At 39.5% G+C, this 26,999-nt stretch overlaps 2 protein-coding genes across 15 annotated transcripts in view; one reads left to right on the forward strand and one right to left on the reverse strand.

Annotated features, from left to right (window-relative positions):
• SRPK2 (SRSF protein kinase 2) overlaps nt 1–26,999 on the reverse strand; it is a 236,862-nt gene that overhangs the window by 66,233 nt on the left and 143,630 nt on the right. For all 14 annotated transcript variants that reach the window (XM_043462990.1, XM_043462993.1, XM_043462988.1 and 11 more), the window contains one exon: nt 14,586–14,737. In XM_043462990.1, coding sequence (XP_043318925.1) covers nt 14,586–14,737 — 152 coding nt within the window. The remainder of the gene's footprint in view (nt 1–14,585; nt 14,738–26,999) is intronic.
• LOC122438902 (V-type proton ATPase subunit e 1-like) lies at nt 23,669–25,671 on the forward strand. Its single transcript, XM_043464228.1, has 2 exons — nt 23,669–23,772; nt 25,410–25,671. The coding sequence occupies exons 1-2, from the start codon at nt 23,669–23,671 to the stop codon at nt 25,669–25,671; spliced, it is 366 nt and encodes a 121-aa protein (XP_043320163.1).

A 26,999-nucleotide genomic window follows, 5' to 3' on the forward strand; every position in this document is an offset into this window, starting at 1 on the left:
TCTTGCCACCTCTTCTTAATATCTTCTGCTTCTGTTAGGTCCATACCATTTCTGTCCTTTATTGAACCCATCTTTGCATGAAATGTTCTCATGCGAAGATGGATGAATCACAAGCTGGAATCAAAATTTCTGGGAGAATTATCAACAGCCTCAGACATGTAGATGATACCACTCTAATGGCAGAAAGCAAAGAGGGACTAAAGAGCCTCTAGATAAAGGTGAAAGATAGTGAAAAGGCTGGCTTACAACTTAACATTCAAAAATGATAATGGCATCCAGTTACACCATTTCATGGCAAATATGGGGAGAAAGTGGAAACAGTGACAGATTTTCTTTTCTGGGGCTCCAAGATCACTGCAGACAGTGACTTCAGCCATGAAATTAAAATACGCTTGGTCCTGGGAAGGAAAGCTATGACAAACCTAGACAGCCTATTAAAAAGCAGAGACATCACTTTACCAACAAAGGTCCATCTAGTCAAAGCTTTGGTTTTTCCAATAGTCATGTATGGATGTGAGGGTTGGACTATAAAGAAGGCTGACCACCAAGAACTGATGCTTTTGAATTGTGGTGCTGGAGAAGACTCTTGAGATCTGCAAGGAGATCAAACCAGTGAATCCTAAAGGAAATCAACCCTGAATATTTGCTGGATGTATTCATGATGAAGTTTCAATACTTTGGCCACCTGATGTGAAGAGCTGGCTCATTGGAAAAGACCTTGATGCTGTGAAAGACTGAGGGCAGGAAGAGAATCGGGTGACAGAGGTTTAGATGGTTGGATACTATCACCATCAATGGACCTGAGTTTCAGCAAACTCCAAGAGATAGTGAAGGACAGGGAAGGCTGGTGTGTTACAAGCCCATGGGGTCACAAAAAGTTGGACATGACTTAGCAACTAAATAACAACAACAAAAACACAGTCCTTTTTTATACTAGTTTCAGATGGAAAACAAAAGAGGAAATATAGACAACAATGATGTACTATAAACTTCAGTACTGCTAAGAGACAAGATCTTAACTGTTCCTACCACAAAAAAGAAGTGAAATGATAATTACGTGATATGACAGAGGTGTGAGTTGCTCAGTCATGTCTCTTTGCAACCCCATGGACTGTAGCCCTCCAGGCTCCTCTGTCCATGGACTTTCCCAGCCAACAATTCTGGAGTGCGTTGCCATTCCCTTCTCCAGGGGATCTTCCCAACCCAGGAATCGAACCTGGGTCTCCCACATTGCAGCCAAATTCTTTACCATCTGAGCCACCGGGGAAGTACATGACAAAGGAATATGGTAGTAATCATTTTGCAATATGTAAACCTATCAAATAAACACCTTGTCCTACACAGTGTACCCCTTGAAACTTACACAACATATCAATTATATCTCAGTAAAAATAAATTTTAAGAAAGAGAAAAACCTGCCCCCTTACCAGGTTCTGTTTATAAACGTATTTAGAATTATGCTGTAGACACCACATAAGAATCAAACATGTGGGTCCACCTAGGAAATTAATGAACAGCTCCTAAAGAGTCAAACTAGGAGAAATGATTGGTAAGAATGCTTCAGTTTGAAGCTGCAAGAAGGAAAGGATTTTGTGCTCCAGTGAGCCCATAAAGGGGTGAGGGGGTACGGGACACAGGAGGAGTAGAAGTGAAGTCACTGCATGGACTATGGACCCTTTCTGAACCAGCCTGCAGGGACCAGTATGCAGGCTGGTGGAGAGCTGAGCTGTGGGGCAGCTGGAGGACCCACGAAGGGAGGTGCAGGGGCTCAGGCATGCGGGCATCCGGGCTGGGCACTCTCACTTCCTGCCCTACACAATCCTGCTCTGGTACTGAGTACACAGACCAGGGCACCTCACAGAGGGTGCTGGCAGCACCACAGGAACCACGAGTGCAAAGACTGCGACAAACATCATGTGGTGTTTTGGGACAAATGGATCCAGAGGGGCAGACCACGCAGTGGGCTGACCAGTGGGGACAATGGCCACTGACATATACAAAGTGCAAGCGAGCCCTCATCTACACCCAAGAAATTAAATTTTCATTAACAGCTGTACCTTCAGACCTCCCCAATCTGCCCCACGTCAAGGGGAACAGACCCCTTTAGTTGCTCTCCTGCCTGCCTGACTGCTCTGTTTTCCCACTTGTTCTTTCTCCTCTTGGCCCCACAGAATCTCTCAAAGGCTTCTCTCTGAACAGCTTATCTGCATCTTTTTTATTCATTTATTACTCCTTATACCATTTGTTTCCCTATCAAATCTATAATATTTGTGTAAGGTTTGAAACCATTCACAAGACCACCCTCACGTCTGACAGAACTGCAGTGTTGAAAGGTCCCCAAAATCACCCTCACTGCTGGCACCAGGTGAAGGTTTGGAGGGTCCCAACACCACACTCAGTTCCAGGCATTAATAGTATGTGGCAAGAACTCACGAAAGACACTGGGGACAGTTATACTTGTGGTTACAGTTTATTACAGCAGAAGGGTTACAAATCAATGTCAGTCAAGGAAAGAAATCAAGGTCAGTCGAGGAAAGGAGATGCCTAGGGCAGAATCAAGGAGGGTCTCAAATTCAGAGCTTCTAAGTGCCAGCAAATTTGGAAAACTCAGCAGTGGCCACAGGACTGGAAAAGGTCAGTTTTCATTCCAGTCCCAAAGAAAGGCAATCCCAAAGAATGCTCAAACTACCGCACAATTGCACTCATCTCACACGCTAGTAAAGTAATGCTCAAAATTCTCCAAGCCAGGCTTCAGCAATATGTGAACCATGAACTTCCAGATGTTCAAGCTGGTTTTAGGAAAGGCAGAGGAACCAGAGATCAAATTGCCAATATCCGCTGGATCATCGAAAAAGCAAGAGAGTTCCAGAAAAGCATCTACTTCTGCTTTATTGACTATGCCAAAGTCTTTGACTGTGTGGATCACAATAAACTGTGGAAAATTCTGAAGGAGATGGGAATAGCAGACCACCTGACCTGCCTCTTGAGAAACCTGTATGCAGGTCAGGAAGCAACAGTTAGAACTGGACATGGAACAACAGACTGGTTCCAAATAGGAAAAGGAGTACGTCAAGGCTGTATGTTGTCACCCTGCTCATTTAACTTCTATGCAGAGTACATCATGAGAAACGCTGGGCTGGAAGAAGAACAAGCTGGAATTAAGATTGCCGGGAGAAATATCAATAACCTCAGATATGCAGATGACACCACCCTTATGGCAGAAAGTGAAGAGGAACTAAAGAGCCTCTTGATGAAAGTGAAAGAGGAGAGTGAAAAAGTTGGCTTTAAGCTCAACATTCAGAAAACTAAGATCATGGCATCTGACCCCATCACCTCATGGGAAATAGATGGGGAGACAGTGGAAACAGTGTCAGACTTTATTTTTTGGGGTTCCAAAATCACTGCAGATGGTGATTGCAGCCATGAAATTAAAAGACGCTTACTCCTTGGAAGGAAGGAAAGTTATGACCAACTTATTACTGCATATTTAATACTGCATATTAAAAAGCAGAGACTTTACTTTGCCAACAAAGGTCTGTCTGGTCAAGGCTACGGTGTTTCCAGTGGTCATGTATGGATGTGAGAGTTGGACTGTGAAGAAAGCTGAGTGCTGAAAAATTGATGCCTTTGAACTGTGGTGTTGGAGAAGACTCTTGAGAGTCTCTTGGACTGCAAGGAGACCCAACCAGTCCATCCTAAAGGAGATCAGTCCTGGGTGTTCATTGGAAGGACTGATGCGGAAGCTGAAATTCCAATACTTTGGCCACCTCATGGAAAGCCTTGACTCATTGGAAAAGACCCTGATGCTGGGAGGGATTGGGGGCAGGAGGAGAAGGGGACGACAGAGGATGAGATGGCTGGATGGCATCACCGACTCGATGGGCAGTTTGTGATGGACAGGGAGGTCTGGTGTGCTGCGATTCATGGGGTCGCAAGGAACTGGACATGACTGAGCGACTGAACTGAACTGAACTGAAGTGTCCTCTCCCAATATGCAGTGTCAATGTTAATGACACACGACAATGCACACATAGTATTGCCAACCAGAGAATGTCACCCGAGTCTTAGGGTCCGGAATATTCATTAGGGATCTGCTATGCAGACATTATGGAAACTATTGGACACTGCTGCCCTCTATGTCCAATAGTTTATCAATGATAAAGGTGCTATCTCTGTAATGCTCTGCTTTTATCTTCTCTTTTATATACCTTTTCTCTCTCTCCAAATCAAGTAATTTAAGATTTTAAATTAATCCTCTCTAAGTATATACAGCACTTTCCTGGTCAAAATCTGCAATGGTTCCTCACTGCTAAGTTTTTTTTCTGCAAACATTTTTTTTCTACCTACAAAGAAATATATGCTCAATGCAGAAAACAAATAGAAGACAAAGAAGCTAGAGACAGAAGGAGAGAAATCCTACAATCTAGATATACAATTTCCTAATATTTTACAAATGTATATGCCCTAATTAATACAAAGAACAGTTCTCTAAAATTTCACAAAGTTTCTTGATATAGTCTCCAATTCACGGTCTTTGTCAACTACATACATTGCAATTATTTTCTCCTACTCCGAATCTGGTCATCTCATTTTTTATGAAATCCAATTTCTAATTGTTTTAACCTTAACACTTTCTTGCATTCTCTCTAAAGAATCTCCCCTTACTTCAAGGTTGTGAAGACATCTACTATTTTTCTTTGTAAACTTATGCTTTTCATTTTACTTTTAAATTCATGGGATTCATCATAACCTAATAAAGAGATATATTTTTAAAAAATCTACACATTTAAATAAATAAATAAATAAAAATATACACATTTACTGTAAGATCAGAAACAAGATAAGGATTTCCAGTCCTACCACTTTTATTCAATTTTGTGTGTGGAGCAATGAAGCTTGGAAAGAAACATAAGGAATGCTAAGGAAAAGAAAACTATCTGTGTTGAAATGATAAATGACTGTGCAGGAAATACAAAAAATCTGCACACAGAACACCAATAGAATTAGCAAACAAATTCAGCAGTTACAGGACACCTGGTCAATGAATCAATTACATTTTACACACCATCAAAAAACAACTTCTATTAATAGCATTCAAAAAAAGAGAGAGAGAAAGGCAAAATTTAACTATGCAAAAGACCTCCACGTTGAAAACTTAAAAAAAAAAAAAATCACTGAGAAATTAAAGACATAAACAAACATGTTGCCAAGACTATGACCCCAGAATCATATCCCAGTCCCTCCTCCAAATAGAAACCAATTAATCTTCTTTTTTTTTCCTTTTTAAAAATCTTTTTCTAGAGATCAATTACTCTTATCTAAGTTTCAGGGGGAAGCAGCAAAGAGAAGGGAAAAAAAAAAAAGAACTGGTTAGAACCAACAAGGCTCAAGACGGCGGAAGGTCTCACTTCCAGGAGACCATAGGCCTCATTATACACTCACTCTAATACATTAGCATGCTAAATGACACAACTCTCAGGGCCTTGACAGTTGGTGATTGCCATGACAACCAGAAAAGTGGTTTAAACTGCCAGGAGGGCACAACTCAGGGACTCTCTGCCTCTCAATCTGCCCATGTGTCTATTCACACATATTGTACTCTTTTCCTCCTAAGAAATACTTTACTTGCCTCACTACTTTCCATCTTTGTGGAAATTCTTCTGTGTAAAGCTGAAAAGCAGAGCCCTTGTCACTGACCATTAGTCCAGTGTCTAGGATTTGGTGTGCTCAATGCTGCGACCCAGTCTCAACCTCTGACTGGGAACCCAAGCCGCTGCAGGCACAGGTCACTCAAGATCAAAAGTGTCTTCCTGAGTCTTTTGGCCCTGTTCAGCTCAAAATAAATCACATGCCAAAAAGACTTTAGGGGTGGTTAAGTTATGCTCTTCTACAATAGATAAGAAGATTTAATGCTATTAAAGAGAGATATCTAAAATAACTGTATAAGCTGAGGCTGAAATTATACGTAAATGCAAAGGAACTAGTTAAGTCAAAACCTATTCTGGAAAAGAAGCACAAAGTTGGAGGGCATCCACTACCCAGTTCAAGACTTACTATATAAAGCTACACAAATCAAGGCAGCACCCAGTAAGAGCACGAACAGACCAAAAGTGGAATGGAACAGAAAAGAGTCCATAAATAGACCCTAATACATACGGTGAACTTATTTACAAAGGCACCAGGCAATTCCATAGGGAGAATGAAAAGTGTTTTTTCAACAGACAGTACTACAACAACTAGACATAAAAGTATAGAAGGAAGCCTCCACACTAACCTCATACCTACTGCTGACATTTGGTATAGCTATTTCATCCTTAAACACATTTTTAAGAGAGGTGATCACGCTACAAGAGTTCTTTTTTTTGGTCCAGCAGCTTGTGGGATCTCATGTCCCTGACCAGGGACTAACCTGCACCCTTGGCACTGAAAACAACAGAGAAATGCCCACCCCTTACAACAAAGTTCAGTTATTCTTAACCGGAAAGGCCCCCTTTCCATTTTCTATGAAGTCTTTTCTTTTACCTCTAATCAAATACCACCTCATTCCTTTAAAATCCTCACAGATTTTCCTTTTTCCTCCTCTTATAATTAACCACACCAAAAAATATGAAGAAAGGCACTTCAGTAGTTTCTTAGTCTGGTCCATTCAATCACTCCATATTCAGACCACAGATTGTTCTCCCTCGGTATTATTCATGGAACAGGAGCCTAGACAGACAAGGCTCTTCCGTGAAGGAGCTTATATTCTATTAGCGAAGTCTATAAGGCCTTGAACTCCTAGAAAACAGGCTGTTTCTCATTCACCCTTACAATCGCTGTAGTAAAATACAATACATACAGGAAAGCCTCAGAGAATTCCCTTGTTATGCAACTAAAGCTTAGTGATCAATAAATAGCCACATCAGTAGTGATTCACAGCAACAACAGGCCTGACAGTGCTGGAATCACCTCAGTCTCTGAAAAAGGAATATAATGAAGCTTCACATAAAAAAGTCAAGGGCATATTACCTTCCTCATATAGATATGTAGAATCTCTTTCTCAAGGCTTCAAGTAAGCCAAATTAAGCCAAGTAATTTCTAAAAACACAGACTACCATGGTGAATTCAGTATGTATGCAGCGTTAATGGTTTAAAGGAAAAGAACTGTGAATGAATAAAGTTTATTTTTTACTTATCAAAAAGAACAGAAACTAAAGACTAAATTTTTGGATGGACCTGGACTTACCAAGTGAAGTAAATCACACAGAGAAAGAAAAATATCCTATGATGTTGCTTATATAGGGAATCTTAAAAAAGTTTAACTTATTTACAAAACTGAAATAGACTCACAGACTTAGAAAATGAACTTACAGTTGTGGAGGAGAAGGGTGAGGGGTTGGGATAGACTGGGAGTTTGGGATTGACAAGTATACACTGCTATATTTAAAACAGACAATCAACAAGGACCTACTGTAAAAAAATAAATAAAATAGACTATTTCTGCACAACTGCAGCCTGGAAAACTTAAGGTGGAGCCTTATAGTGTCAATATTAGGAGCTTTACTTGGTGCACTTAACAGAACTGACAGCTGCAAAATCCACTTCACCTGTGCAAGTGAAAAACATAGACTGTTAACCTATTGGCCCTATGAAATTCGGCACTTGATATACAGTATAGACTCTACCTTCATTACTTTTGTCAGGATGTTCTGCCTTAGCACTCAGTGGCATTCTTTTTCCTCTTCTGCTCATTATGGTTTAATTCTGAGGACCATATGAGGGTAGAATATATAAAAAATTACAAGAATTTGTATAGGCAAACCATTTCTTTAAGTTGAGGCCCAAATGTTAAAATGTTATTTTTTGTATCATTTGTAATCTTGTCACTGTCCACTTAACCAAGTTTGGTTAGATTTCAGTGAAAATTATCTTCCAGAGTAGTTTTTCTTTTTCTTTTTTTTACTGGCATGGGAGGGTAACTTTACTACAATTAGTATGTATGGTACAGAATTTCATGCAAATGAGGTGTGCCAACAGTGTGATAATTTAAATGTATTTAAACATAAACAAAAAAGATGAATGCACAAACCTGCTGCATTAGATTACTGCTGCTTCTAGAACCCAGTTTCCTTTACTGATTTCAAAATGAAAGAAAAAATAATAATAAAGTTGAGCCTGAAAAAAAAAAAAAGACTACACTTTCAGTAAAATATTTCAGCTAAAATGACACCATTTCTAAGTCAACTTGTGTAATGAATACTGCTTTTTTCCTTAAAAAACAAACCAACCAACCTTGAAACTATAAAATAGTCATTTCACAGATTCTGAGGAAAGAAGACCAATATGAACTTATAACCAACATTAAATTTTGAGAGTTACTAAAATTCAACTAGTCTAAACTTTCACAAATGCAAAGTAAACACATATGGTAAGGGCAATTTGTATATAAGGAAGCCATTTCACATTTTTACTATGCAACTATTCATATTGTTTACCCTATGCTTTTTTTGAAGAAGATATTCCCAAATCCCTACTGAAGATTTCTGGGGCACCGTGGATGATTTTAAGACAATTTAAAGCAGAAATGAAGGATCTGAACTCTGATCTGTGTGTCCTCCATGGCACGTCAACCTCCTCACTCTGACACGCCTTCTCAGACACACAGGTAACACCAGTACTCTCTTGCCCTGAGTTGAAGCTTAACACTAGAGACAACTTCTTCACCCAACCAAAAACACTTACTGCACAGTAGATGGTTCAAACACAGTGCAATTAACAAAACATACTGCTCCTGACTATAGGAAATCATTCAGATTGAGGAGGAGATCAGAAACACAAAAATAAATGTATAATCACACATCACGAGTGCTAAGGGGGATGGGGTGGGGTGGGCACTACTGTGGGTGATTAAGGGTCCTAAATAAGATGTGTCAGGGATTTGAAGAAGGCATAAGGAAACGACATGTTTTAGTACCAAGTCAGGCCACAACTATGTTGAAACCAATGTCTCCAGAAATAATGTTAAGTGACAAACTGCATAACGAATGTGCCAACTTAATCTAAAAATGATTTAGGAGAGCTACAAAACAGGATCTCTGAGGAAGTCAGTTGGTGCAGGCAGCATGATATATCAAAGCAATGTTCCTTCTTTCACCATTTACTAGTCCTTGTAGTACATGTGTGCTCAGAGTTCTGGGGAAATTTTAGAAGATAATGTAGTTCAAAGCAGTAATTCCCCTTTCACAGTAAATCAGTAACACAGAGTAAAGTGAAGAGAAGGATCACTTCTTGCAGTTAGAGCTTTGGAGTTTTAGACAAATGGTAGGTGCCTCATGTGAGCCAACTTCAGCTTCAATGTGCAGAAAAAAATCACTAAGTGAACCTGTTAAAAATACTTAAGAGTCCGGGTCCTACTCCCAAGGATTCCAACTCAAGATTCAGAGTCCAGCCTAGGAACATTCTGATGCAGGGGGTACAGGTCACACTCTGAAAACCCACATTAGACTAAAATCTCCCCAGAGGAGGAAGTTTTGCACTGACAAGGAAGCTGTAAGTTTAAAAAAAAAATAAACAAAGTGAGCAAGTATTACACAAGGGCCTCCTGGAACTGTTTACTTATAAGCTGACTCCAAGACTGACTCCTGTTATCCTCTGAACTTGGAAGTAAAATCCAGAATAAACCGCACAGCCTGCTGCTACAGTTACTGCCCCAGACAACTGACCAGAGGTAACTGATAAAAAACAACGAGAGAAAGAAGCAGTGCTGACCACTCTCTTTGCAAGTCCACCACAAGTAAGGCAGTTAAGACCATTCAGGGGGCCAGCATTTAAGTACAAATGATAACACACACAAGAGGATGATTGAACAAAAAAAGAGAATTCGTATTTCAGAACAATCCTCTCTCTAGATATCAGGTAACATGCCCTGATACACAGAAGCATATTTATCTCATTTTATTCCTCATAAAATCATAGGTGATAGATGCCATTACATATTTTATTATACAGACAGATGATATTATAGGACAGATGAAGACACTCAAGCCTAGAACAAAGGGACTTGTCCAAGGATACAGAAATGGAGAGCAACAGGGCCAGGTTTTGACCCAAGTTTTGCAGACGCTTAAGTCCATACTCCCCCGGGACTCGTGGGCAGGAACATGTTAGCTGTGAAGAAAGGGAAAGAAGACTCCCAGGCCACAGAAATTGCCAAGCACAATAGAAGGGAGCAATGAATAATGCATTAGCGATATCAGACCTTTAAACCGTGGCTTTTTTGTTAAAACAATGAACACTGCACATGCTCTGAGCAAGGAAACGAGCTTTACCTTGTAAAGGTAAAGAGGCAAAAAAAAGGTAAAAAGTTAAGATACAAGTTGGTTGGTCATAAATGATTCAGAATTGCAGGAACTTAAAAGCTTACTGCAGCAAAAGGTGGGTGGTGGGATTCCAGGTGACTTTCCACACCATGACCCCCAAAATACCTATAACTCCTATAATGAACAAAAACGTCTTTTGTAAAGAGAGATAAAAGATGTGGTGTGTTTTGTTTCTGTTAATGTTTTATTTTACTTCAGGACTATTAAGAAGTGGCTGGCAGGTCAGAGGTTCTCTAAGAATGAAGATGAAGGAAACAAGTGAAGATGTGAAGTGACAGAAGAGAGAGAAGCCACATACACAGACTAAGCAAAACACACCCTTAGACTGTGAAGGGCAGCTCTCTCCTTCCACCTTCCTGAACACCTCAGTACACAGCCATTAGGTAGTGCCAAGCAACAAAGGATGTCTAAGAACAAGCTAGGTAATAAGGAAACGGCAGACATGTTCAAAATGGCAATGACAATGACTGGTGACTCTTACATACAAGGAGTTTGAATAAGTAAATATAATGAGGATAATGACAGGCAAGCCTCTTACTGCCAAAGAAAGAAACTACAGATAGGCTAAGGAGAAAAATGAGCTGAATCTCCTGGTGTTAAGAGTGGAAATGAGATATAATAAACTCATGGATTTTAATATATCTGTAAATAAAAACAGAAATACAAATCTAAAGGAAGTGTGTGTCTTTAGCTCTGTGCTAAGAGACCCAGAAGCAGGGACACCCAAATAGTTAACAGTCTCATTCTAATGCTCAGATCTTCTTTTCTAAATACTGTTATCTCCAGGGTTCCTTGTGGAGAAAGCTGATTCCAGGCCTGGAAAAATACAAGATGAATACATCTTATTTGAAAATAAGAAAGGGTTTAAGAATGAGAGGGACTTTTCCCATCAAGAGAAGGATAAAGAAGATATGATGTCATACACACACACACACAATGGAATACTACACGGCCACTGAAATGAATCGAGTTTTGCCATTTGTAGAAACATTCACAGACATGGAAGGCATTATGCTAACTGAAATAAGTCAGAGAGAGAAAGATAAATACTGTAATGATATCACTTACATGAGAAACTTAAAAAACAAACCAGTAAGTTAAAAAAAAAAAAAAAAGGAAGCTGGCTCACAGATACAGAGGACAAAGTGATGGTTACAGGCTGGGGGTGGAGGAAGATACACAGCTGCAGGAGGAGGAGGCACAAATTACTGGACATAAGACAGGCTCAAGGATGTATTGTACAACACAGGGAATATAGCCAGTATTCTGAAATAATTGTAGATAAAGTGTAACCTTTAAAATTGTATAAAAATTTTTAATTAAAAATAAAGGTTTACACGAAACTAAAAAACAACAATAAATGAAACAAGTGACACAGCTTTATATGTAGTTTACAGAGTGACTTCTAATACATATTGAGTGAAAACAATAATGTATAGAACAAAAAAGAATGATAGGTACTTTTCAAAAGGACACAGAATCAACCTGAAGGGACTTCTAATGGCCAATTTGAGAAAATCTAAGCATCAAAACAAATAAAGTAACTGACTATAACCCAATGAATAAAAAGAAAACCCATGAGTGAGTACATTTAAGATGCACAAACTGACAGATAAATGGATGGATGGATAGGAGGGAGGGAGAGACAGGACAGAGGAAGAAGCAAGTAAATTTTCTGACAGAAGAATATTACACAGCTTCAAAGTTACTCTCAACAGACTGCTTATTAACTACGAGGGGGTAAAGAGCAATTTTACAATAGAGCTATCTGAACAAGTGGTTGACATCAATAGTACTGGTATAAATAAAAATCATGTACTATCTGATATGATGCAATGAGAAGAACACTTCTCACAAAACAACACTATTTTGTTATTCCAAACTGAGAAAGTGTATACAAAATAATTGGCTCACATCGTCAAAAACGTTAAAGTCATAAAAGCCAAGAAAAAAACTACAAAACTGTTCCAAATCAAAAGAGGAAGAAAACAAAATATAATGTGATTCTGCAATGGATTGGATTCACATAAACAACACTATTGTGCAACTGGCAAAACCTGAGTGGGGTCTAAGGACTGAACAGAAGTATATCAACATTAACTTCTTGACAGTTGTGTAATGGTTAACACAGGAGAATGTACTTGACTGCAGGCAAAATACACTGAAGTACTCATGGGTGATAAAGCACCATGTTGGTAACTGAAACTCATCCACTTGCAGGGAGAAAGTTATCTATTCTAATGGATGGGGCAGGGTGGGGGGTGGGGTGGGGTGGGGTGGGGTGAGCCACAGTTCTTTTCCCAGACTTTGCCAATCAACTCCATCAGCTCCTTGAAAGTGTTTATCAGTTATCTTAAACAACATGTTATGATCTATACCACAAAAGTTCCTCACAAAAGGTGTGAGGCAGACAGATCTCATTCCAGCAGTGCGGAGCCTAAAGTCCTGCAGAGAACAGTTTTTTCACACCAGCCTGATGCTTTGGCACAATCTTAAGACAGTTGTCCACATCTCCTCTTCATATAACTTCATTTTCAAACCAAGAAATGCAGATTACTAGAGAGAGGAAGGAAAACATCTTCTTTTCCATATTAGAAGGCACAGACCTTTAACTGTGGGGTCATAATCACTAGTCATATAAATGCTACAGATAAATATTTCATTTTCTAAGGAAAATGCTGATTCTATGTGTAGAAATCTACACCTATGGAAGAATCACATTAGACAGGAAGATTCCTTCTTAAAGTTTCATAGCAGAATGATAACTTTCACTTCCTGATAATTAAAAAGTACACTATTCTTTAACCAACACACAAATGACCTGCAATCACTAGCTAAATTGATGCTATGATACGAGAGAGACAGAGAGGCATTAACACTTCATGGCCTAAACAGTGTGTATTTCCTGCCACCTATCCTTAAGCCATATAGAATCTGATGTACATTTCCCATAATTTGTAGCAAATAAATGTCTTGTTAGCTGTTTGGAAGCTAAGAATTCAGACTGTGATAATTCTCTGTTACAGGGAACTAAAGTCCAAGAGAGTAAGGTAAGTAGCAAAGAGGCGGCAAATGGACCCTCTTTCCTTTCTACTAGATTCTTGGGATCCAGTCTACACAGAGTATGAGGTCTGGATCAAATTATTTTCAATATTCATCATACAATATGCTTGCCTTTTAGCAGCTTAGCTGTATGCTCTTGGTCTTTACAAAACATAAATACAAGAATACTTCACCTGAGTAATTTCTATGCATTCTGTGAAATCACAGCTCAAAACATAATCTACTATGTCACACAATGGCAGAATCCACAAAACAGGTTTTTTGTTGAGTACAATGCCAGGAAAACATCTGTCTCTGTAAACAAATGGGCATATTTTCTTTCCACAGACAAAATACTATGTAACTCAATGCTATCCAGAAAAAGGAAGAGCTCCTTGATAGTCTTGGCAGCCAGGAAACATATCCAATGTAGTGAACAACACTTAGACTGGCTCCCCCAGTAGGAGTCTGGTGGTGGTAGGTGTTCACTCAGTCAAGTCTGACTCTCTGCGATCCCATGGACTGCAGCACACTCATTTCCTTCACTCTCTCTCAGAGTTTGGCAAACTTATATCCATTGAGTTGGTGATGCTATCGAACCATCTCACCCCTCTGCCATTCCTTTCTCCTTTTACTCTCAATCTTTCCCAGCACCAGGGTCTTTTCAAATGAGCCAGTTCTTCACATCAGGTGGCCAAAGTATTGGAGCTTCAGCATCAGTCCTTCCAATAAATATTCAGGGTTGATTTCCTTTAGAATTGACTGGTTGGATCTCCTTGCAGTCCAAAGCACTCTCAAGAGTCTTCCCCAGCACCACAATTCAAAAGCATCAGTTCTTCAGTGCTCAACCTACTTTCTATGTTCTTCTTAGATGGCTTATTTTGCTTTTATATTTAATTATCCTGCTGTATACCATCTTCAATTCTGCCAGCAGATTTAATTTTGAAATTACTCAGTATATGTATGTACCTATGTATTTTACTTTCTATCTCTTAATATTTTTCCTTCTGATATCTCTCGTATTTTCTGGTATCATTTTATACTAAACAATCTAAAATTTTTTTTAACAATATTGACATCAAGAGGCTAATTTAATAAAGATCAAGTAGTCTGCATCATTAACTCCCTTTGTCCTTACCCCCAACAAACCATGGGGTGGCCCAGGGGGGAAGGCAAGCACATCACCTTTGCAGTAGTCTGCGGGGTCCTCCTGCTCCTCATCGTCTGACCCCAGAATCTCCTCCTCTGGCTCTGGCGGGGCAGGGTCTGGCAGAGGTGGTGGTGGTGGCGGAGGCGGTGGTGGAGGAACCAAGGGAGCTTTCTGCTGAGGCTCCGGCCTGAAATAAGAGGAAGGAGAATTCCTCTTTACTCAGAAGGAAATCGTGCGTTATGGACACACTTGAGAGTTTCTTAATATGGAACAAAATATAACTTTTCACACACTAAGAAGAGATGCTGATTAATGTTACTTCATTTTAGGTGAATTCAAGTAAAGTTTCAAATCACAAGAGGGCTACCCTTGGCTATCCTATTAGCCGAGGAGTATTTTTGCAGGCACATTTTCACTCAGAGCTTCAATATTTCTTAAGTCTTCATATATTAATATCATGAATTTTAAGTGAAATAAGAGAATCAGCTCCCCATGACACATAACCTTATTAGTTAGAACACATTCCCCAGAGATTAGAAAAAAGAGGACAACGATCCTGGACATTAAAAAAAACACAACAGTTTATTATCCGTCATTTTTAAATCAAAATTCATTTACCCATTGAAACCATAGAAAAGTGGTTAGGATTCTTGGATAACTCATAAAAGCCAACTAATGTTTGCTGTAACTGACACATAGATATTTTCATTAGACAATTCAGTTATCTATCAACCTTACTTATCAAGACAAGAACATTGTTCCAAACTGGAAATTAAACAAAGAAAACATGTGAATGTAGTCTAATACAAATACAATTCATACATCAACGCAAAGTTTCCATGGGTCATTTCTGATTGTCACATAAAAGCTAAATATTTAGTATACTCTTTTACAAAAGATAGAAAAACCTCTAACACTAAAAAGAAGCAAAAAACTTTAGAGGTTACAGATGTAAACCTTTCAAATATCTAGAATACCTCAAGAATATATTAAATTTGCTCAAAAATAAAGCATTCGTAATGCAACTCTACAAAATGAAGTTTCCACTTGTAAAATTTAACTGCAATTTCTAGTCCTATCCCAATGGGAAATCTTGAACCTCAAGACTCAACTGGATGCAGAATGTCCCTTGAGTTGCAAGCTACCCTAACAATAGGACCACCATTGCTCTCCCTGAGCTGGCCATAGCTCTATAGGTATGAAGTGGGGAAGGAACAGATACCAAGTAACAGGGACAATGGGATTTGGCTGTTAAACTGGTCCCCAGAGACAGGTTCAGTGGGACAGGTAGAGAGCCGCTAGTCTGAGGAGCAAGGAGAACTTCACAGGCACCAATGTGGTGGATAACAACCGTTTTTTTGGAGGGAGCGGGGCTGCCCAGTACTGATGCCCCCTTTCTAAAAGCACCTTTTAGAACACTGTTACTCCTTGCACAATTAAAGTGAAAGTGAAGTCGCTCAGTTGCGTCCGACTCTTTGCGACCCCATGGGCTGTAGCCCACCAGGCTCCTCTGTCCATGGGATTCTCCAGGCAAGAATACTGGAGTGGGTAGCCTTTCCCTTCTCCAGGGAATCTTCCCGACCCAGGGATCAAACCCAGGTCTCCCGCAATGCAGGCAGGTGCTTTAACCTCTGAGCCACCAGGGAAGGCTGGCTCTAAATCCTCTCTCTTCACCGTGGTTCAGCCTAGGGCGTAGAGCCCTGGAAACCTGCTTGAGAAGGTCGGCCATCATAGGGTGCAAGCTCATTCCAGCTGCTAGCAAGAGGCAGAGCCAGAGGAGCTGCCCCCTTTTAAGCTGAAACTCTAAATTCTTGCCAAATCTAAGATAGGCCCCAAATAGCCTTTATTACGTTGCCTTCAACCTGAGGTAGTTATAGCTCATATGTGGTTTGTCACCAAAAACTCAACAGTGCCACAGCAAATGAAGAAAGGCAACAGAAACACCAGCAGTCATAAGGATGGGGTGGGGATCACACCCCACAGTAACATTAAAGGCCAACAATGGCAAGTATGATTACCTCTGAAAGGACAACTAAGGAACATTTATAATCTGACAATGACTAGCACTGACTTCTACTTGCTGGAATTTATGAAGACTCAAAGTTATAGCTCCCTGGGTAACAGACATTAGGACAATGGTGGTGATAACATTCTGAGTTAACTGTGCCTCATGATGGAACACTGAAAGGAAGTCATCACAACCAAACACCCACATCTCTGACAGAACACCCAAAAAAACCCCCCAGGAGACCTTATGGAAGTGCAATCATCCTTCTGGCAGCTTTGCAACTGCTTATTTTCTTTTCTAACAGACACGACTTTCTTCAGTGAAAGTAAAATGGTTCCAGGGAAAAGAGGTCTGAGGAAGGGGAGATAGGAAAGGAACTTCACCAGTTTCACCACTTCCCAAAGAGAAGAGGTTAGAGAAAAGGAGGCATGGATGGAATCTATCTGACAAACTGGCTCAATCAGAAATACCTTACAAGTTGACTGCTTCTTCCTTAGAAATTTTATATGAAAGAAAAAAGAGATTCCCTAAATTTAAAAAACAAAAACAAAGAAAAAACAACACCACATGTTACCTGTGGAGACTATGTAACTATTAGTAAAACTGAAGGATCTTGTTTCACTGATGCAGGGTACTGCTATGCTCAACACCACTGAAACTTGGGCCAGATGGCTCACTGTTGTGGGTGCTGCTTCATACTCTGTGGGATGCTATCAGCCTGCTCTCAAGCCACTGCACGCCAGTAGTGATCATCAAAACACATCAAGACGAAGCTATCCTAAATGTCCATCAACAGAGGAATGTGGTACATACATACAGTGAAATATTACTCAGCCAAAAAAAAGGAATGAAATAATGCCATTTGCAGCAACATGGATAGACCTAGAGATTTTCATACTGAGTGAAGTCAGTCAGACAGAGAAAGACAAATATCATGATACCCCTTATACGTGAAATCTAAAAAACGGGTATAAATCAAAGTATTTACAAAACAGAAGTAGAGTCATGAACATAGAAAACAAACTTACAGTTAGCAGGGGATGTGGGGAGGGTGGAGATAAACTGGGAGATTGGGGCTGACATACACACACACCACTACATATAAAATAAGTAACTAATAAGAACCTGCTCTATAGCACAGGAAACTCTACTCAATATTCTGCAATGTCCTACACAGGAAAAGAAAGTAAAAAAAGAAAAGGGTGGATTTATGTATAGCTGATTCACTTTGCTGTAAACCTAAAGCTAACACAACATTGTAAATTAACTGTGTTCCAATAAAAATTTTTTTAAATCATCAAAAAAACATGTCCAGACATTGACAAATCCAAGGATGCGGGGGCAAAATGAGGCCCATGTGAGCACCTCTCATCAGTAGTATTTGTTATACACAGCTGTACTGCAATGGAGTACATTGTATCTGTGATATGGGAGGAAAGATTCTAATTTTCACAGGCCCATTTCATCTAGTTTGAGAGGCTTAGGTATCTTTATCATAATTTATGTCTCAATTATTCATGACCCATTTGGTGAGCTGCCATATCACTTAACAAAATTCTCAGACCCTCTGGTCTCAGGGAGGGTCATATTGAACAGCAGGCAGATAGTTACCCAAAAGCCAGTCCTATCAAGTTAAAGGGATGAGTCAGGGTACCTTGAAACACAGAGGAAGTTGAGTAATGTTCGTGTAATATCTTGACCAGCTATCATATCAAAACATCTAGAACTGTGTGGTCTTCTGGCCCCATGTGGGTGCTGAACACTCAAAATGTGCCTTGTCCTAACTGAGATGTGCTCTAAATGTAAAATGCATACTGAATATCCAAGATTTAGTACAAAAAGTGAAATACTTGAATAATTTTATACTTATTACATGTTAAAATAATGTTTTAAACATAAATTATTAAAATGAAATTCAGCTACTTTTTACTTTTTTAATGTGACTTCTAGAACTCTTTAAATTACAAATGAGGCCCACATTGCTACTAGATGGTACTAGTCTAGATCCTCAGATTCAACAGTAGCAGAGGAGTTGCTTGGCAGTGGTCAAGCCAGTGAATATTTCTTTCTAAGATGTCTCCCAGTAATCTGCTTCACACTAATAATCACCAATTCTCAAATTACCCAGTTCATCATAGTAAGGTCAATATACTGTAATTGCCAAATGTTACAGCCCAATCACTGACTGCTTTTCATCCCATCCAGCCTTGTTACTGCCTACCACACAGGAAAAGCATAACAATTTGTCTCAGGGCAACTGCACAGAAGAGAGAATGATGCCACATTGTTCTTAAAGCCGACTTCTTCAGAGTGGTCTCTGGTGGTTTCCACCACACTTATTAAAATCTCAACTGTTAAAAAAAAAAATCAAGAGATGATCTCATCAAGTGCATAATCACGAAATACATCAAGTGACATTAAAAAAAATTTCCATTAATCCTACTGACAACCATCAAGACATTATTTCAAAAAACAAACTGAAAAAATTATTCAGAATTACTAGGGAAGTTCCCTGGCAGTCCAGTGGTTAGGACTCAGCACTTTCAGTGCTGTGCCCTGGGTTCAATTCCTGGTTGGGGAACTAAGACTCTGCAATCCATGCGGTGGCCAAAAATTATTAGCAGCATGTCATATGCAGCGGGGGAGGGGTAGGACAGGACATTAATATTTTCAACATCAGTGCCAACAAAACTAAATGGTGAAAAAATACTCTTCAACAAATGGTCCTGGGACAAATGACTATCTGTATATAAAAACAAACAAACAGACCACACATAAACACATAATATTAACTCAAAATGAATAACTTGTGGGAAAAAAATGGGTAAATCTCAATCACCTAAGGCTAGGCAATGTTTCTTAGACATGATACTAAAAGCATAAGCAATTTTAAAAAGATAAATTTAAAAATTAAGGAAAAGAAACAGAACAGATACAAACAGATTGTATATCTCCAAAGGAGATATACAAATGACCAATAAGCACATGAAAATGTGCTCTACATCATTAGTTATTTGAGAAAGTGAATTCAAAACTACAATGAGATAATATAATACTTCACATCCTACTGGAAGCTTATGATAATAATAATAAAAAACACAGTAACAAGTACTGCCAAGAATGAAGAAACTGAAGCCCTCGTACATTGCAGCAGGAGTGTAATACAGCACTAGTTGTCTTGGAATATCTGATAGTTCTGAAGAAGGCTGAATTTATAGTTTCCATGAGAGAAGTGAATGTTGCTCAGCCATGTCTGACTCTTTGCGACGCCTTGGACTATATAGCTCACCAGGCTCCTCTGACCATGGGATTTCCCAGGAAGAATACTGAAGTGGGTAGCCATTCCCTTTTCCAGAGATCTTCCCAACCCAGGGATAGAAATCAGGTCTTCTGCATTGCAGGCAGATTCTTTACCTTTTGAGCCACAAGGGAAGCCCATTAAAACCCAACAATCCCACTCACAGGTATATACTCAAGAGGAATGAAAACATTTGACCCCACAAAATCTTGTGTAAAAATGTTCACAGCAGTGTTATTCATAATAGACAAAAAGCGGCAATAACCAAAATGTGCATCAACTGACAGATGAATAAATAAAACTGTATATCCTTAAAATGTAATATTGTTCAACAATAGAAAGAAATGAAGTGCTCATAAATACATGCTACAACATGGATGCCCCTTGACAACATTATACTAAATGAAAAACTGACAAATTTATAGAGACAGAGTGAATTAGTGGTTGCTTAGGGTTGGGAGCAAGGGAAAGAGAGAAGAGAAATGGAGACTGTTAACAGGTATGAGGGCTTCTTTAGGAGGCAGGAAAATGTTCTAATGTGGTGATGGTTACACAACCATGTGAATATACTAAAAAATGTTAAACTGCATACTTCAAGTGTCTAAGATATATGGTATGTGAATTATACCTCAAAAAGCTGGTTTTTAAAAAGCAGAAGCCTATAAAACTATATAATGCCTTTTAATATCCACTTTATACTTTAATAAAGCATATGCTTCCAAGAAAAATCAGAAATATCTACATTTAAATTTAAGCAATCTATATGCAAGGTCTCTTTTACAACTGCCCAGTACATTTACAGTGAAAAGTAACATGTGGTTCTGTAAAAAATAGGCTGTAAAAAAGACAGGCTGAGAGTCTATCTATTTAATAATAGTCTGAAGTTTACATAAGGCACACGTTATTTTTGCTTGCTTAGTTGCTCAGTCATGTCCTAATCTTTGTAACCCTTTGGACTGTAGCCTGCCAGGCTCCTCTATCCATAGGATTTTTCAGACAAGAGTACTGGAGTGGGTTGCCACTTTCTCCTCCAGGGGATCTTTCCAACCCAGGGATCAAACTCACATCTCCTGTGTCTCCTGCACTGCAGGCGGATTCTTTACCCACTGAGCCATTGCGGAAGCCCTAGTAATTTAAGAATGTACCAATTCAGAGACTTCAGAATAAAAAATTTAAAAGAAAAGTCCCAACTAGTCATTCATACTTTTCACAAAAAACTATATTTACTTTGCCTTACATACAATATAACTAAATATTCTAATCATTATTCCAAACAGGGCTATTGTAAAAATAGCTTAAAAAAACCACAAAATATTTTCCTTTAAATATTACATTAGAGTACACAGATACATACATAAATACATAGAATACTAAGATTATCATCTACACCATATTATATTTTTCATGTACATTTGCTCTATCAGAGAAAGGAGGAAAACACTAAACCACCCTAGCAATGCATGCATCATCTGCTCTATATTGCTAAGGCAACCAGATAGGAGTTCCGATTTCCTTCCAGCTGCTATTTCTTTTCTATTCCAGCAGAGAAAAGGACAAGTAAACTTCACATTTGGCAGAAAAATAAGTACTTTCCTTTGTTATCAGCTTAAAAACTGACACAGTTTTAGAAATTAATTCACTTAATTGTTAACCAAAACATAAAAAAGAAATTCCAAACCAATTTCTTCAGGTATTATTCTAGGGACATTCACATAAAGTCAAATTTCTTTCTCTTTCTTATGTTGACCACCCGGATCTAAAACTCACTCTTCTTTCCACCCTCCTTACTCTCCCTCTTTTGGTGGTTACTCTCAGCCTGAGAAACATGAAATCTGGCATTTCTACTTAAGGATAGAATCAATCAATATATACTCTCTCTCAAAATAGCTTATCTTAAAAGGCTAGCTGCTATAGCAGTGGGTAAAGTCACACAGCTAGGAGGGGAAAAGCCACAATGATGTCATGTATCCCTCTCTAATGAAAAGAGAATTTCTAATCTTTCTGTAAATTAAATCTAAACGTGAAGTGTCTGTGGCAGTAGGTAGAATTCTAAAACGAGCTCCAAAGCTCCTCACTCTGTAATTCCCCGTTCCTCTGGGTGTAGGTAGCCCTTGAATATGATACCACTCTTTCAATTATGTTATATGGCAAAAGGACAGCTACACTGGGTGGACCTGACCTAATCAAATGAACCTTTTTAAAGGAGAGTGAGTTCTCTGGTCACAGATGCTGTCAGAGACGTGCTTGAGCTAGCCTGGAAAAGAGCAAATGTGTCATAAACTGCCCATTAGGGCCACACTGGAAGAAACTGCCAGTGGCCTCTAGGAGTGAGAGTGGTCCCCAGCCAACAGCCAGAAGGATAACAGGGACTTCAGTGCAAAGAAATGAGTTCTGCCAATACCAGACACCTTAAAAGAGGGCTCGAATCCCCAAATGAGGACAGCAGCCTGGGCCAACAGCATGGTTTCAGTCCAGGGTGCAGCCCTAACTTCTGACTTACAGAACTGTGAGCTAATAAACAGCTATTGTTTCAAGCTGCTAAGAATGTGGTGATTTGTTATGCAGCAATAGAAAATGAACAGAGCAGCCAAGTAAGAGAGTAGTTGACTTTAAATTATCAGATTTTGGCCTCAACAGTGAGAACTGGGTTGGGTTTGTTTTTTTAGGTAACTGAAATGATCAGAAGAATTAAAGAACTGAGAACTAGTTCTCCTTGGGGAACAGGAACGATTAAAAAAAAAAAAAAAAGAAAAACTTTATTTTCCAAATTCTAACAGAAACAATCAAGTCAGACACTTTAGGTGATTTTATATCCAAGGCTATGCTGTCTTCTAGAACACATAACACAGTTAGTGAAGATGTTAATCAGACCTGCTTTCAAAGTAAACTACACCTTAGACAACAAATGGGTTGAACGTTTGACCACCTGACAACATATGTATGGCAGAGCTATATACTTCTTATCCACTTTATTAAAATCTTATACAAAAGTTGTGGGGCCTGGCAGAACATGTTATTAGTACCGAAGTAGAGAAAGAGAAAACTTTAAACCAGAGTACAAAAAGCATGTAAAAATGGCATCCACTGATTCCACAAGTACTCAGACAAGCATACAGCATGTATCAGGATGTGCACCGGGGTGCAAAGGAGCCCAGCATTGAGGGAATGCGTGGTCTAGCAAGAGGGAGAGAAGTTCCTATAAACATGAATATGGAAACATAATTAGCTCCTCTGAGTGTTGTTATGGAAGGCAAAGTGGCAGAGGGCTGAGCCACAAACATCTACATGTTGGGGGTGATTTTAGATATAGACCAGAATGAGGCACAGAGGGTGGAAGAGGGTGGCCATGGCCCAGGAAACAGGGTGATCAGAGGCACAAAGTCCTGAAATAGCGTAGTGTGAGTGGAGATAGGCAAGAGGTTCAGCATCAGTCAGCTGACAAGAGAAAAAAATTTACAGTTCTAAGGAATGTGGGCTTTATCCTGAAGATAAGTAGGAGCCACTGAAATACAATTTCAGAACCAGAGAGTTGCTCTCTGCAAATATATGGAATTGGTATACAGAATGGATACAAAGGATAAAAGACAGAAGGAGGAAAACTAGTGAGGTGTCCAAGGAGTTGATGATGAAAACCTAAATTCAGAACTCAGTAATTCTCTAACTGGAAGTGAGTGTCTGTCTCCTAGGTCGCTCACAGTAAGACAGTATCACCATTCATCTGGATGGAGAACCGAGCAGCAGGAGGAGGAGGAAGGGTTTTCAGTGCAAGTTTACTTCTGATTCAGCTCATCAGAGTTTGAGGCGCATGTGAGATGTCTAGCACTGGAGAAATACAGCGGACTGTTTGGTGTGAACAGCTGAAGACAAAGGTTCGGGCTGCAAACAGAATCAGAGGTCACGAGGAAGCAGCTGGTGTGTACGTGCCCAGTGGCGTCCGACTTTTTGCAACCCCACGGGCTACAGCCCACCGCGTTCCTCTGTCCATGGGATTTCCTAGGCAAGAATACTGGAGTAGGTTGCCACTTCCTTCTCCAGGGGATCTTCCCGACCCAGGGATCGAACCTACATCTCCTGCATAGGCAGGTAGATTCTTTACCACTAAGCCACCTCAGAAGCCCAAGCAGTTGGTAGCTAAAGCCTTTCCAAGCATGTGTGAGTGCCAGGAAGAACTGAGGAATTAAAGAGCCAAGAGCAGAGCCTTAGTTGAGAGCTAACATACAAGGTTAGTCAAACCACCAACAGATTCTAGCCTTCTCTGCTTCCTGATCTTCAGTCAGTGACCCATAGCATAATCACTGAGATCAATTAATAAATTTAAAAACAGATTCTAGAGAATATACAGGTTTTACCTTGTATAAGTATACTTTTTATATCAAGATGAGATACACATATAAAAACTAGCAAACTAAGGACCCACGTGTTTCTATGTAAATCTGTTTGTAGGCAATCTGAAGCCAGCTGGGTATAGGGTAAACTGCAACTACCACTCCCCCTCCCCCCCAAAAAAAAACCTTGTTTACTGAGACCCATATATTGATGAAACTTAACTAGAACCACTAATGATTGCCTCATGCTACACAGGAAATAATGCAAGATGTCCCACTTTGGACATGGCTCTTGCACACCTCCGCAAGGTTGCTTTTTTTTTCTTTTTGGTAAGGGGTTTTGGGTCATGTATTTTATTTATTTATTACTTTTGGCTGCACTGGGTCTTCACCGCTCTACTTGGGTTTTCTCCGGTTGCTGCACTGGGGTTTCTCATCGCGGTGGCCTCTCTCGTGAAGCACAGGCTCTAGGTACACGGGGCTCAGCAGTAGCGGCCCACGCATAGGCTTAGCTGCTTCACGACATGTGGGGTCTTCCCAGACCAGGGATCAAACCCACGTCCCCAGTACTGGCAGCTGGATTCCTAACCACTGGATCACCAGGGAAGTCCCTTTTGCAAGCTTTAAATTTAAAAGCAACTACAATTATATGACACAATAGCCACTAGCCAAATTAAGCAGAATTAAAATTTAAGACTCGGTTCTTCAGTCACTCTACCCTCAGTTTAAGTGTTCAACAGTTACACACACAGTTAGCGGCTACAGTACTGAACAGTGCAGATGATAGAACATTTCCATCATCTCAGAAAGTTCTACTGGACAGGCTGCTCTAGACAATACTTTAGCAACATGAACTTCCTCTAGCATATCATTATTTTTAATAAGTTAAAAATAAAAAAAAAACTGAAAAGCATTTGGAACAATTTTTTTATACAGTCGACTCCTGAAAGTTTTAGCTGTAAAATTATAAACAAGGAGGGCATATTCATTTTTGATGATTTCAATATTTTGGAGTATCCTTTAGCTCAGCACATTTCCTTATTGGAATTCACTGAATACAGTAACAATGTCTACAAATAGCAATGTCTGGGGACCTAAGTGTACATCAAGGGGAGATCTGTTAATAACTTGATGATAGATTATGGCACATGCAGACAATACAAAGAATGAGGCAAATAAAGAAAATTTCATTCACAATAGTATAAAAAAAAAATAACATCAAATAAAGAGCTCTGGCAGCAATCATAGCAGATACCAGGCTCACCGTGCCTCTCAATGTGATCAATGAATTCTGTGGCTTCATCAGCTTCCTGATGTCCTGGTTCCACCTGAACAGTCCCAGCTGGGGAATTATCATCACCATTTTGGTGACCTGTTTGGTTTGCTGCTATCTATTTTGGCTGGTTACAATTCTGGCCCAACTCAACCCTCTCTTTGGAGCACAACTGAAAAATGGAACCATGTGGTACCTCAAGCATTATCGCCCTTGAGAAAGAAGACCTGCTCACCAGTCATTGAGATCACAATCAGAACTCGTGTACATTCAAAAGCACCTTCATACTCAGACCACTTTCCTTGACTCGATCATTTTAGCCATCAGCAGCCTTGAAAATGTTCCCACCACATTTGAAAGCCTTATTCTACAATGCAGCATTTTTTCCTGTCACCTTTCTTACACTTTGATAAAAAATGTGCCTACTTACCTAAACTGTGCTGCCTCCATAAAATGTTTATATACTCTTTTGAAATACAAAGTGCTATCCCTCTGAAAAATAGCCAACAATACTCTCTCCTTGGAATCTGTGGATTTGAAGATGGCTACTTCCAGCTCAAACATGGGAATCAGAGAAATGTTTAAAAATTATTACAAGACAATAAAACTTCAGTGGGACAGCCAGTAGAAGAACATGTTCAGAGGGAAAATCTGTTTCACCAGAATTATACCAAAGTATATTTTCAAGATGAATTTATTTCTGCCATCTTTTAGAGTAAATTATTTTTTTTCTGCTTTCTATGGGGGAAAAAAATACAGTTGACCCTTGAATAATTAGAGAGGGCTGGGGCAAGACTGAAAATCCAAATATTACTTATAGCTGGCCCTCCGTATATATGGGTACTACTGTAAAAAAATAAAAATAAAAAAAAATCCACATGTATTGACCCAAGTAGTTCAAACCTGTGTTAAGGGTCAACTGTACATAGGAATAAATTTAACAAAAGAAGTGCAAAACATACACTATGAAAACTAAAAAATACTACTGAAAGAAATTAAAGATCTAAACAAACAGATCTTGGGCTTCCCTAGTGGCTCAGTCAGTAAAGAATATGCCTACAATGCAGGAGACCTGGGTACAATTCCCTGGGTCAGGAAAATCCCCTGGAGAAGGAAATGGCAACCCCCTCCAGTATTCTTGCCTGGAAAATTCCATGGAGAGAGGAGCCTGACGGGCTACAGTCCATGGGGTCCCAAGAGTCAGACACGACTTCGCAACTAAACCACCACCATCAAATAAATAGAACAAAATCCCTTGTTAATGGATTGAAGACTTAATACTGTTAAGATGACAATATGCCCCAAACTGACTTACAAATTCAACCCAATGCCTATCAAAATACCAGCTGGCTTCTTTGCAGAAATTGACAAGCCATTCCTAAAATTCATATGGAAATGCAACAACCTAGAAGAGCCAAAACAATATTGAAAAATGTTTCCTGATTTCAAAACTTACAAAAAAGGTACAGTAATCAACTCTGTGCAATTGACAGTTCGGAAATAAACCCTCAGGTTACAGTCAAATGATTTCTCAACAAAGGTGCC

This window comes from Cervus canadensis, chromosome 3 (assembly GCF_019320065.1).
Source record: "Cervus canadensis isolate Bull #8, Minnesota chromosome 3, ASM1932006v1, whole genome shotgun sequence".
NCBI classification, from domain to species: domain Eukaryota; kingdom Metazoa; phylum Chordata; class Mammalia; order Artiodactyla; family Cervidae; genus Cervus; species Cervus canadensis.

Bases quoted from the DNA above. Each gene is read 5' to 3' on its own strand.
- LOC122438902 (XM_043464228.1), top strand. From the start codon at position 23,669: ATGTCTAGCACTGGAGAAATACAGCGGACTGTTTGGTGTGAACAGCTG. The intron at 23,773-25,409 runs GTACGTGCCCAG...CATCAAATAAAG, and splicing joins CACGAGGAAGCAGCTGGTGT to AGCTCTGGCAGCAATCATAG.